A 13,717-nucleotide genomic window follows, 5' to 3' on the forward strand; every position below is an offset into this window, starting at 1 on the left:
TTCCCACACAGAACCCCCATGACCAACAGAAAATACTGTGTTTCCTGATGGTCTTTGGCGACCCCTCTGACACCCGCTCGTGACCCCCTTAAGGGTCCCGACCCCCAGGTTGAGAAACACTGCTCTAGAGTCTCAGTCTCACCCAATTTTTACATGCAAAATTATTATCATTTCCAAATTGTTTGTGCAATAGTGCATCAGAACAGCAATTTCATTTGACCCCACAACATCCCACTAGAGAGAGATAGCCTAAATCAATGTCAAATAGCTAAAACAAAATTTGAAACTGGGCTCTACAGGCCAATGGATACTCCACCTCAGACATCAGAAGAGCTGCAAGACCGGGAACAAGCCACGAGAGTCAAGACAAAGATCCACCCAGAGGAAAAGTGTTCCTGCCATACATCAAGGGAACCACTGACCGCATAGGGAAGCTGATGAGGAAACACAACATACAAACTATCTACAGATCCACCAAGAAAATCCAACAAATGCTACATTCAGCAAAGGACAAGAGGGATGCTCTCACTTCTGCAGGAGTCTACCTTATACCATGCAGCTGTGGACAAGTCTACATAGGGACCACCAAATGCAGCGCCCAAACACGAATCAAGGAACATGAAAGGCACTGCAGACTACTTCAACCAGAGAAGTCAGCCATAGCAGAGCACCTGGTGAACCAACCTGGACACAGCATATTATTTGAGAACACAGAGATGCTGGACCACTCTAACAACCACCATGTCAGACTACACAGAGAAGCCATTGAAATCCAAAAGCATGCGGACAATTTCAACAGAAAGGAGGAAACCATGAAAATGAACAAAATCTGGCTACCAGTATTAAAAAACGCTAAAATTAAAACAGCAAAACACCAGAGGGAAAAGAATCAGGGACATCTAATCACCTCTCAACAAAAGAGTGCTACAGACAATGCTAATCAAGGTGGTCAGTTAAAACATTCACACCTAGCTCCAGCAGACAAGAGTTCTTTGCCCCACCCTGGTCTTTCCACAGATATATAAACCAATTTTCCTAGTTCCAACAGACCTCACTACCTCTGAGGATGCTTGCCATAGATGCAGGCAAAACGTCAGGAGAGAATGCCTCTAGAACATGGCCATATAGCCTGAAAAAACCTACAACAACCCAGTGATTCTGGCCATGAAAGCCTTTGACAATACATTAAAATTTGAAATGACTTCCAGACAATTCCAGACCACCCAAAACACATCAGTGCGGCCCATGACAGCAATGAATGTGTAGATGAAAAACTGGTAAGGTGGCCTGGAACAAAACAATTTGTTTGATTTCCAGTAGACAGGGCATTTAACGGCACATGGGGTTTAGACTTAATCTAAATGGACTAGCTACAAAGTAATTGGCTTACGGAAGGTAGCCTTGACCCATATTTGTAATTGTCATATAAATATAGCACTGAGAAAGAGGGATGTAAGGCTTGATCCCTACAAATGTGCCCTGACAGTAATTCCCAGCTTAGAATGGTCAATGCCACCAATTACAGTAGCCGTTCAACATGAAATTCAGTGTTACACTAGCACTACAAGCATTCACATTGCCACCTTGGTACCAATGTTTTCATTTCAATTCAAATATTTCAGTATTATTAATTGAGGAAATAAAGGCATCAAGGTAAATGTTTTTGCCTGTGGAAGTCTTCCCTGATTTTTGCCATAGCTGTTTCTTTAGATGCCTCTTGTACAATTCTCCCCCTTCTTCCTGATGATGTGATTTTTCAAACCTGCACTTAAAGAGAGTGCCTTGTGCTGCTGTATTTTATCCACCTAGCAATTTTCACTTTCCCTTTGAGGAAGGTTTGGGTTGTAATGTCTCCTCTGGTCCCTAAAAATATTATAGGTGGGGCTGGGAAATTACTTGCTACTATCAAACCTGACAGCTCCTAAGAGAAGTTTTAACCTTCCCAGTTCTGTCAGATTGATGGTACCTAACTACATAACTCCTCTCTGCAAAGCTATTCTTTTAGGGGGGTTTTCTGGATGTGAGGGTGATGGAGACAGCACTTCTTCTTTCTCTAATCCTAAACTGCTGTGGGTGTAGAAAGGGCCATTAGAAAGGGAAGCATAAGTTGTTGGGTCTTTGGAAATGAAATACAAACCCTGGGTTGTTGTAGGTCTTCCGGGCTATATGGCCATGTTCTAGAGGCATTTTCTCCTGACGTTTCGCCTGAATCTATGGCAAGCATCCTCAGAGGTAGTGAGGTCTGTTGGAAGTAGGAAAATGGGTTTATATATCTGTGGAAAGACCGGGATGGGACAAAGGACTTTTGTCTGCTGGAGCTAGGTGTGAATGTTTCAACTGACCACCTTGATTAGCATTTAATGGCTTGGAAGTCTGGAACTGTTATCTTAGGCTGGATCTACACTGCCATATGATGATGTTTGGAACTGCATTATATGATCAGTGTAGATCCGTATCATAAAGTTCTTGGTGGTTAAATTGCATTATACATGTCTGCACTGACTATATAATGCAGTTCCAAGCAGAATTATATGGCAATGTAGATCCATCCTCAGTTATCTGAAGGTGACGTCATCATGAAAACTTGGAAAGAAAAATAGTCTACATACAGATTTTAATTTTGTTAAAGAGCTCTATATTGTTTATATTAATTAATATTGTTTTATGCTATATTTCATCCTTTCATTAGACCTTCAGTTATAGAGCAGGATAGATGCATTTTACTAAACAATCAAATAAGTAAATAAAGTTACATTGAACTTGGAATGGAATGGATGCATTGAAATTGAGAACTGTTAGAATTGGTAGAATATTCACAAATCACATTTTGACTTCGAAACATTACTTTCTTTGTATCTCATTTTTGTTCCTACAGTTAACACCAGTTGGAACTACCATCTTTACAGGATTCTCTGGGAATAATGGAGCCACAGATATCGATGACGGTCCCAATGGCCAGATAGAGTATGTCATCCAGTACAATCCCAGCGACCCAGTATGTGAAATTCTTTTCAGTAATATATTTATGTTTGAGACATATAAATAAGGGACAGGTCCCATTTTCTAAATCTTTTAATTACTATGCTGTTCATTTTCTTACATTTTGAAAAGCTTTTGTAACCTGCCTCACAAAATATGAATGTAAGCTTGGTGCAAAGATAGTGCATGCCACTGAGTACACAGGGATCACCAATGAAAAAGCTAGATCAGGAATAGTTGCCTAATTTGGAACTGCTCTTTCGGCTAAATTATTATTATTATTATTATTATTATTATTATTATTATTATTATGTTTACTTACTTTACTTAAGCGATCCCTCATTGGACGAGTGGTATAGTCTTCCATGATCAGTATTCTTCAGTGCTTCCCCGTTCTCAGTGTCTATGCCAGAGATTTTAAGGTTGGCTTTGAGCCCATTTAACTGTTTTATAATTTAATAAGTTATATTTATTATTTGTATGTATAATGAGGCATTGAATTTTGCCATAATCTGTAAGCCACTCTGAGTGCTCTTCGGGGTGAGAAGAGCAGAGTATAAATATAGTTAATAATAATAATCATCATCATCATCATCTTTAAATCTCTATTCCTGTCCACCAACATTCTGTTTTCCGTTCTTGAGTTCGGAGTAGAGCAACTGCTTTGGGAGACAGTGGTCGGACATCTGGACAACGTGGCCAGTCCACTTTAATGCTGGTGGTCTTTGCTTCTTCCAGCATGCTGACATTTGTCCACTTGTCTTCCCAAGAGATTTGCAGGATTTTCCGGAGGCAGCACTGATGGAATCGTTCCTGGACTTGCATTTGACTTCTGTAGACAGTCCACGTTTCGCAGATATATAGCAGTGTTGGGAGGACAATAGCTTTATAAACAAGCACTTTGGTATCCCTACGGATGTCCCGGTCCACAAACACTCTCTGCTGCACTCACAGAGCTCAGGCGGTGTTATATTTCAGTGTCAATGTTGACTTTTGAGGAGAAGTGACTACCAAGGTAGCAAATTGATCAACGTTTTCTAATGTTACACCATTAAGCTATCTCTGGCATTGGAGAGGGATTGGCTCGTGACTGCTGGAATAGCACTTTGGTTTTCTTGATGTTCAATGACAGGCAGAGCTTCTTGTATGCTTTTGTGAAGGTGTTAAGAGTTCAATGTATTGTCAAAGGCTTTCATGGCTGGAATCACTAGGTTCTTGTGGGTTTTTTCGGGCTATAGGGCCATGTTCTGAGGATGCTTGCCATAGATGCAGGCGAAACTTCAGGAGAAATGCCTCTAGAACATGGCCCTATAGCCTGAAAAACCCACAAGAACCTAGTGTTTAGAGTTTATGTTTATTTATATCCTGCTTTACCTCTCCTGATGGAGACTCAAAGTGGCTTACAATTAAAGGTATGACCACATAATTTAAAATATACAAATATACAAACATTAAAACAGAATTAAACATAACAGTATTAGAAATTCACAGTTAAAATCCATTAAAAACCTATTAAAAGCTAAAAGCCACAGCACCCCCTGACTTTATCTTAAAAACCTTCTTCTTAAAAGCCTGTCTGAATAAGAAGGTTTTAGCCTGCCACTAGAAGGACAGCAGGGAAGGGGCATACAGAATAGACTTCCTGTTCCATTCCCAGCTATGTGAGAATTGCCTAAGACAGCCAGCTTGTAGTCTAAATGTAATGACTGTAATCTAAATTATCACTCCCTCCAGAGACTGATTCAGGGCATTAGCTTAAAAAATGCAACTTTTTTTTTGCAAAGAAACCACTGCATATGAAATGAACAAAAAGTGAAACATCTTTGGGCAATTGGGTTTCTTTTGTGGGATGTCTCATTAAGGATGTGAATATTCTTTAAATGCTATTTATATTAAAATGCAATTCTTCCTCTCTTTCTGTGAAAACTAAACTGTATAGTAGTCTAGGTAGAGAGGACAGAAGTAACCAGGATTATTAAAATTATTCCCGTTATTAAAATTATTCCCGTTACTATTTCAAATAGTTTGAACATGCAAATTAATATTATGGTTATTGAATATATGCCTTTGATTGCAACTGATTGATTTCAGACTAAGTAATATCAATAGGTCCCATGATTTGATATTCTTTCTCAATCCATCCTTCTGTGACCCCCCCCCCTTTTTTTATCTTTTTTTTTTTTCAGACTTCAAATAGTACTTTTGACATTCCTCTTACATTGTCTGGTGCTGTAGTTTTGCGGGAGAGGCTAAATTATGAAGAAAAGACACGCTATTTTGTTGTTGTACAAGCAAATGTAAGTACAACTGATTTTGCATGATTTGGATACTACTCATGTTTCTAGCTCTTTTGGAAGAGGAAAGAAAATATGTATATCATGTGTAATAGAAATGTTACTTTGTATTATTAACCATCTATGGTTTCTCAATAACCGTGCCTTCCATGAATATTCATCGTTTGATACCTGAATTAAGAGCCTCATAGCTAAATGCAATATCAGAGCTCAAATACCATAGGCAGAGCCTGCATTCCAGTTTAAAAGAAAACGCAAGTCTTCTTTTAGTGAAATATCAAGCGACTTGCACATATGAGAATCACCTATGGTAGGCCAAATTTTCCAAAAAGCAAACCTTGATTTTTACATTGTGGGGGGGGGGGGGGATTGGGACCGACGACAACTGTGAGTCATGAAGCTGTGAAGCTATTTTCAGACTTTGGGACCAGGCTTTTTTTTCGTATCAGGTGCAACTTGAGAAACTGCAAGTTGCTTCTCATGTGAGAGAATTAGACACCTGCAAGGACGTTGCCCTGGGGACTCCTGGATGTTTTGATATTTTACTATCCTTGTGGGAGGCTTCTCTCATGTTCCCGCATGTGGAGCTGGAGTTGACAGTGGGAGCTCATCCGCGATCTCCCTAGATTTGAACCTCTGACTTGTCGGCCTTCAGTCCTGCTGACACAAGGGTTTACCCCATTGTACACTGGGGGCTTTTGATGCAGTGCAAAAACAGATTTGGAATATGTGCAATGACCATGGAATGGCTTTAGACTACGATTTATGGATGGCGTGATTTTAATATTGAATGTAATGTTTTTAAATGAGTAATATGTATTAATTTTAATGTTATTTATTTTAAGCTTAATGTTTTGTATGTATTTTAAGACATTGAATAATTGCCTATATGTAAGTCACCTTAAGTCCCCTTCAAGGTACGGAAAGGCGAGGTATAAGTATAAATATATAAAATTTAAGTGTATTTATTGTATTTTAATGGTGGAGCCCTAAGTGGTGCAGAGGGTTAAACTGCTGAGCTGCTGAACTTGCTGATCAAAAAGTTGGCAGTTCAAATCTGGGGAGCGGGATGAGCTTCCACTGTTAACCCCAGCTTTTGCCAACTTAGCAGTTAAAAAACATGCAAATGTGAGTAGATTAATAGGTACCGCTCCAGTGGGAAGGTAACGGTGCTCCATGCAGTCATGCAAGCCATATGACCTTGGAGGCATCTACGGGCAATGCCAGCTCTTTGGCTTAGAAATGTTGATGAGCACCACCCCCCAGAGTCAGACACGACTAGACTTAATGTCAAAGGGAAACCTTTACATTTATTTACTGTATTTTAATCCGTTTTTTATCACTCTGTTACTATTTACTTTTGTATTGCACTTGTAAAGCTTGACTAAGCATGGGATTGTTCGCTGCCTTGAGTCCCCACTGAGAGATTAGGTGAGGTATAAATAACAACAACAACAACTTTATGTGATGGACTCTGTTTTACCATGTCACTGTATGTAATGCTACCTGGGCATCCATAAGTATGGATGTATGCATGGGGGGATCCTAGAACATACCCTAGTGAATATATCAAGGGCCCATTGTATATGCATTTGTTTACTTGTAACATAGCATTATACATTTACTGGTTACAAAATAAACAGTAATAACTATATTAGTTCTAGAAAAAATATAAAAGATTCATTGTCATGTCAATGAATTTTAAGTATTATGAGGCAGCTGACAGTAACAATTTGGTGTGAACTTAATTCGTTGACTACAATTTGACTTACTTTGAAATCAAACCTTCTGAAGGAGTGTTTTCCCCTTTCAACTCCAATTGTGAGTTTGTGTATGACATGTTACAAAATAGACATTTTAAGGTGACAAATAGAGCAGTGCTTATATTTAGGTTTAATTTTCCTGTTGGTTGGGAAGACCCTTGTTTTGTCTTTGAGAATAAATGAAAGCCTTCTCCAAGTAGGTTCTTTAAAAATACTTGATACATTTCATTTGTGTGAAGAGATTCTCATCTATTTCTGAATTTTGCAAGTTGCTTACATCATTATAATTTTAAAAGAAGGAAGAGTTAAGTACATCTATTCTTTTGTTATGTTTCACTGAAGCCTCTTTTCATGTAATTATTTTAGATACATTGTTTTGGATTCTTTCATATGATTCCTTGGAGTAAAGAGCCCTTGGGTCCACTTCTTGTAATACTTTGACATTGAAGAGTGATGTTGAGATTAACTTCACAATTCAGCAGCAGATCAGTTGCACAACTTCAGTGCTTTCCAGTAGCTTCTTCTTGCACAGTATTTTCAGTCAACTGCTCCCACAGCTTGCAGTCACTCTGGGACCTTTTACATACACTTGAGCACATGCCCGGCCATTGTCAGTTTTACCATTGTCTTTCCCGCAGTCTAGATGATATTACAAACTTACCACAGCATACAGTTAGCAGACAGGTTCTTTTAATTACATATAGCCTTCGACAAACAACATCACAGGACAAGGAAAGAAAATACACTGTGCATGACTTCCTTATATACAATTCATTTACACATAGCAATCACTGATTGGTTCCCAACTCATTGGCTGAACTCAAACCCAGAATTGCATCATTCACAATCACCTGGACTAGGCCAGAACACATTCCCCAAATGAAGTTCTATATACAGTTAATGCATGACTCAGCATTTCCAATAGAGTCCAATTAGCAGTGCATGACTCAGCTATATTACATTACAATACATTGTAAAACCTGATCTGCAAGTGATGCTTGTTAAAATGTGGAAATTTTGAACAGACCCGTAGTTTATTTGCACTACATTAGATTTATAGTGTGGTAAAATATTGAGAATTATCTCCTAAGGAGTTTTAGTACATTCCCATAATCTATAGTACTACTGTTCTCTAGAAGAGCATTCCAAGTACCTCAGGAATCATACAAGTCTATAAAGTATAGCCATAACGGTTAAAGCAGGGGTCCTCAAACTTTTCAAACAGAGGGCCAGGTCAAAGTCCTTCAAACTGTTGGAGGGCCAGATTATAATTTGAAAAAAACATGAATGAATTCCAATGCACACTGCACATATCTTCATTGTAGTGCAAAAAAACCCACTTTAAAACAATGCAATAATTAAAATGAAGAACAATTTTAACAAATATAAACTTCTTAGTATTTGAATGGGAAGTGTGGACCTGCTTTTGGCTTATGAGATAGGATTGTTGTTGTTGTTGTTGTGTGCTTTCAAGTCATTTCAGACTTAGGTTGACCCTGAGCAAGGGCCGGGTAAAGGACCTTGGAGGGCCGTATACTGCCCCTGGGCCTTAGTTTGAGGACCCCTGGGTTAAAGTGATCTCAAACTGCTACAGAAGTCTTTAGTAAATATACTCTATTGTCTTCCCCCTTTTGATATTGCATAGAATCAACAGGCATGTTTCCAAATTTCTGAATCAAATATTTGCTGGTATAAATTCAAAAATATGAGGGGTATTTTTTAAGTAAGGTCCATTTGAACATAAGTACACAACGAAAGTTTATTTCAAAAAATTAAATTTATTTTCAGAAAGTACATACTTCACTCTATTTTTCGACATAGTTGCCAAGTTTGTTCAAACACTTATCATACCTCTGAACCAATTTTAAAATACCCTCTTCATAAAATCTTGCCGCCTGCTCCGATAACCAAGAGTTCACTGTAATCAAAGAAGGGCGACTGGAGCGGTCCTCATCATGGACGTTGTCACGGCCATCTTTGAATTGTCGTATCCACTCACGCACTTTGCTTTCACTCATAACAGTATCACCGAATTTCTGCAGCAGGCAGGTTCCTTGCTGACAAAAACCGTATCACTGAGCGAACCTCACATGCGGAGGGTGAGTTGATAGTCTTAAACATTTTTAAAGCACAGAACAGAACCGTTCAGGTTAGCTACAGCGCGGAAACTGAGCACAGTTGTTCCCGAGGCATGCCGGTACACGACACACGCGCTCGTTGCGGTATTCGTGCGAACTACTAGTGTCTACAACAAAACGGACTTTACTTAAAAAATACCCCTCATATTATTTTTGTTACCACCTTATTAATCTTTTTGATATAAGAACATTGCTACCATTTTCACAAGAGAGTGTGGGTTTTGAAACAATCTAACATCTTCAGCTTTTTCTTTAAATAATAATTTCCCTCTAATAAAAACAGCAAAAAGAATGTATGATTTGTTCTGTCAGTAAGGAGAGTATCTCATGAAATATGGGTGTGCTGTGTTGATAGGTGATTCTATTATTAAAACAGCATGACTTATATTTTAAGATGAGGATTAAATCCCTTTGTTGTTGTTTGGAAAGCAATATCGGCTCCAAAAGTACAGGGGAAATTTTATCACTGAATCTGTCCTACCGTTTTATTTCCTTAGCTTTTGTTTAGGGAGGTGGGTTCCCTTTTGTTTTGAAAATTGTGTTCCTCGTGACTATTATTAGACTTTGCCAATGTTAGATAATGTGTTTTAGTTCTTAGGGAAGCCAAAGAGCTGCTAAACCAACACAATAGATGGATTGTGCATCCAACACTTTCTTGTCCACATGTCATGTTTCATTCTATATGGAATTCTAGCAAACATTTCACACAATTTCAAGAGAATAAGTGATACTATAATCAAGAAGACATTAGTGAGAAAACTATTAGGAGGAAAATCTGACTGAAATGAAAGCATGAACAAAGATGGAAAGAGGGGATACGAAATTAAAAGGGAAAAAAGGAAAGAGCGGAGTAAGAAAGAAGGGAAAGCACCTCTAATTGTAAGAGGTATTTTCACATCCCCCCCCCCCCAAAATACTGTATATACTCGAGTATAAGCCTAGTTTTTCAGACCTTTTTTTAGGCTGAAAAAGTGCCCCTCAGCTTATACTCGAGTCAAGTTTACTTATTATTTTACTCTATTATAAATACATAATAAATGTATTATTATTATTACATTTATTATTTTACTTTATTATTATTGTTATTATTGCATTTATTATTTTATTCTATTATTATTATTACCTTTATTATTTTACTCTATTTATTTTTATTGGAAGGATACGCAAGCACATTTACATTGAAGAAGGTCAGAATGGTTTAATCAGAGCTGGGCAGTCTTATCTTGAATTACATTTTTTTTTTTTGTAAATATTCAAAAACATTTAACCTCTTGATGCCTCAATTAATGTAACTTTATTTGTATCTATTTTTATTTTGAAATTTACCAATAGCTGCTGCATTTCCTACCCTCGTCTTATACTTGAGTCAATCCATTTTCCCAGATTTTTGTGGTAAAATTGGGCGCCTCAGCTTATATTTGGGTCGGCTTATACTCGAGTATATACTGTAACCCCGAGCTTTCCTTCTGCTTTTTTTCTTATTGGTTATTGCCAGCTAGTTTCCAGTTACCTAATGATCACCTCTTCCTTCTGCCTGTTTTTTCCAAAAGATGTTATGGCATTGGAATTATTATGTGATGATATTGATTTTAATGAAAAGATAGCATGTTCTTTAGGTTCTTGTGGGTTTTTTCGGGCTATAGGGCCATGTTCTAGAGGCATTTCTCCTGACATTTCGCCTGCATCTATGGCAAGCATCCTCAGAGGTAGATGATAGATGCAGGCGAAACGTCAGGAGAAATGCCTCTAGAACATGGCCCTATAGCCCGAAAAAACCCACAAGAACCTAGTGATTCCGGCCATGAAAGCCTTCGACAATAGCATGTTCTTTTTTAATAATGGAATTGCAAGAACAATCTCTGAACGTTTCATCCCCCTGCCTTACAGGACCGGGCTCAAAATCTTATGGAACGAAGAACAAGTACAACCACCCTCACCGTTGATGTCCTAGATGGAGATGATCTTGGACCTATGTTCCTTCCATGTATATTGGTCTTTAAGACTCGGGACTGTCGACCACTGACTTACCAAGCAAGTTTGCCAGAGCTCACAGACCCTGTAAGTACAAGCATGGATAATCTTTCTTTCTGTTCTTTCTTTCTTTTTTTCTAATTACATTTGTTTTGCATATACATTCACAGGCCCACACCTAGCAAGCCAAATGCTATACGTTGTGACTTGTTGGTTGCTTGTCATCCTTTTCAGATGTTTTTGTCATCCCTACAGATGATAATGTTAAAAATGAGTTCTTGCATGGTAGGAAATTGGAATTGATTGGGGTTCCTTTCAACTCAGTCACTCTATGATTTATCAGTTCCCAGTAGGCAAACCATGCACAGGGCTGAATACAGCCTATCTGCAAATTTAGCATTTATTTTTAGGTAACCTTTTGTTACAATATTTATAACTGTAATGCTATGTTTGATGGTGCTGCAATATAACTTACGTTATATAAAAGAGTCTTGATTGCCACAGGATGAATATTTAGTCTCCACGGGAAGGAGAGGCTTTGAGAAGTTTTCAGCAGTTATGGCTATGTCTTTAAAAAATAGGAAATTGTATGTGCTTTCTATTCAGTTCCAAATATCACATACAGTTTTGTGTTCTAGGTTTGATGATCAGGTTTTAAACTTTTATATTCTTAAATCCATAACTCTTAGAAGAAAACAAAATACTGTAATTGGAGTGTATATTGGTATTTATTTCTATGTTGAGGAGATTAAGGAGATAGGCTGTTGAGAAGAGCACTGTCTGTAAAACAATGCGGTTCATTCATGCCTTCCAAAAACTAATAGCTAATAATGCAACTACGAGGGATTATTGTCTAGCGTTGTACTTTCAGGGTAAACTTTGACTCGTTTCGTGTCCCGGCTTTTGGTGGGGCCCCCGATATGTTTTTGGAAGGGCCAATATCACTCTGGGGTGTTGAAACATCTATTTAATTTCAGGCCATTGGGAAGGGGCTTCCCAGCTTCCCTTTGCAACATCTTAGGCATTTTAAAGCTGTTTCTACTCTAGAGGAGAGGCACTCAGCTGCAGGCAGGCACACGCTTTAAGGAGCTTCACTTCTTAGCTGCTGTTTCTACTCTAGAGAAAGCACTTGGCTACAGGCACTGGCAGGCATAGATGCTTTCTGAGCCTGTAGTGTACATAGTGTACACCACACACACACTTTGTTTCCAAGGCAAAGAGGCAAATTGTGTTTCTTACTCCAGAGGAGGTGCTTGGCTGCAGACGAACTGGCAGGTGTGTGAGCTTTCTGGGTCTGCATATCACACACAAATGCTCTTTCCATCAATAGGAGCATAGTGTTTAGATCTAGGGAAGTAATGCTACCCCTCTATTCTGCTTTGGTTAGACCACACCTGGAATATTGTGTCCAATTCTGGGCAACACAATTCAAGAGAGATATTGACAAGCTGGAATGTGTCCAGAGGAGGGTGACTAAAATGATCAAGGGTCTGGAGAACAAGCCCTATGAGGAGCAGCTTAAGGAGCTGGGCATGTTTAGCCTGAAGTAGAGAAGGCTGAGAGGAGATATGATAGCCATGTATAAATATGTGAGAGGAAGCCACAGGGAGGAGGGAGCAAGCTTGTTTTCTGCTTCCCTGGAGACTAGGACATGAAACAATGGCTTCAAATTACAAGAGAGGAGATTCCATCTGAACATGAGGAAGAACTTCCTGACTGTGAGATCCGTTCAGCAGTGGAACTCTCTGTCCCGGAGTGTGGTGGAGGCTCCTTCTTTGGAAGCTTTTAAACAGAGGCTGGATGGCCATCTGCCAGGGGTGATATGAATGCAATATTCCTGCTTCTTGGCAGGGGATTGGACTGGATGGCCCATGAGGCCTCTTCCAACTCTTTGATTCTATGATTCCAAGGAAAGGATGCAAGTTCTGTTGGAAAGAGTATGTGTATGGTTTGCAGGGTCAGAAAGTGTGTGTACCTGCCAATGCCTGCAGCAAAGTTCCTTCTTACTCTAGAGAAGGTGCTTGGCTGCAGGCACTATCAGGCGTGCACCCTTTCTGAGCTTGCATGACACACACACACACTCTTTCCAAGGCAGAGAGGCCAGATATGTTGGAAAGAGAAAGCATGTGAGGCTTGCGGGCCCAGAAAGCATGCCTGCCTGCCTGCAAGTGCCTGCAGCCAAGTGCCTTCTTACCCTAGAGGAGGTGCTCAGCTGCAAGCACTGGCAGACTTGCACACTTGGGCCTGCATGCCAGACATGCACTCTCTTTCCAAGACAAGGAGGCCAGTTATGTTGGAAAGAGCGTGTGTATGGTGTGCAGGGTCAGAAAGTGTGCGTACCTGCCAGTGCCTGCAGCAAAGTGCCTCTTACTCTAGAGAAGGTGCTTGGCTGAAGGCACTGTCAGGCATGCACCCTTTCTGAGCCTGCATGTCACACACACACACACTTCCCAAGGCAAGGAGGCCAGATATGTTGGAAAGAGAAAGCATGTGAGGCTTGCAGGCCCAGAAAGTGTGTGTGCCTGCCTGCAAGTGCCTGCAGCCAAGTGCCTTCTTACTCTAGAGGAGGTGC

General features: G+C 39.5%; 1 protein-coding gene across 6 annotated transcripts in view; it reads left to right on the forward strand.

Annotated features, from left to right (window-relative positions):
• PCDH15 (protocadherin related 15) overlaps positions 1 to 13,717 on the forward strand; it is a 1,134,710-nt gene that overhangs the window by 764,042 nt on the left and 356,951 nt on the right. For all 6 annotated transcript variants that reach the window (XM_067465706.1, XM_067465711.1, XM_067465710.1 and 3 more), the window contains 3 exons: positions 2,876 to 2,995; positions 5,166 to 5,276; positions 11,062 to 11,232. In XM_067465706.1, coding sequence (XP_067321807.1) covers positions 2,876 to 2,995; positions 5,166 to 5,276; positions 11,062 to 11,232 — 402 coding nt within the window. The remainder of the gene's footprint in view (positions 1 to 2,875; positions 2,996 to 5,165; positions 5,277 to 11,061; positions 11,233 to 13,717) is intronic.

Source organism: Anolis sagrei, chromosome 3 (genome assembly GCF_037176765.1).
Source record: "Anolis sagrei isolate rAnoSag1 chromosome 3, rAnoSag1.mat, whole genome shotgun sequence".
NCBI classification, from domain to species: Eukaryota; Metazoa; Chordata; class Lepidosauria; order Squamata; family Dactyloidae; genus Anolis; species Anolis sagrei.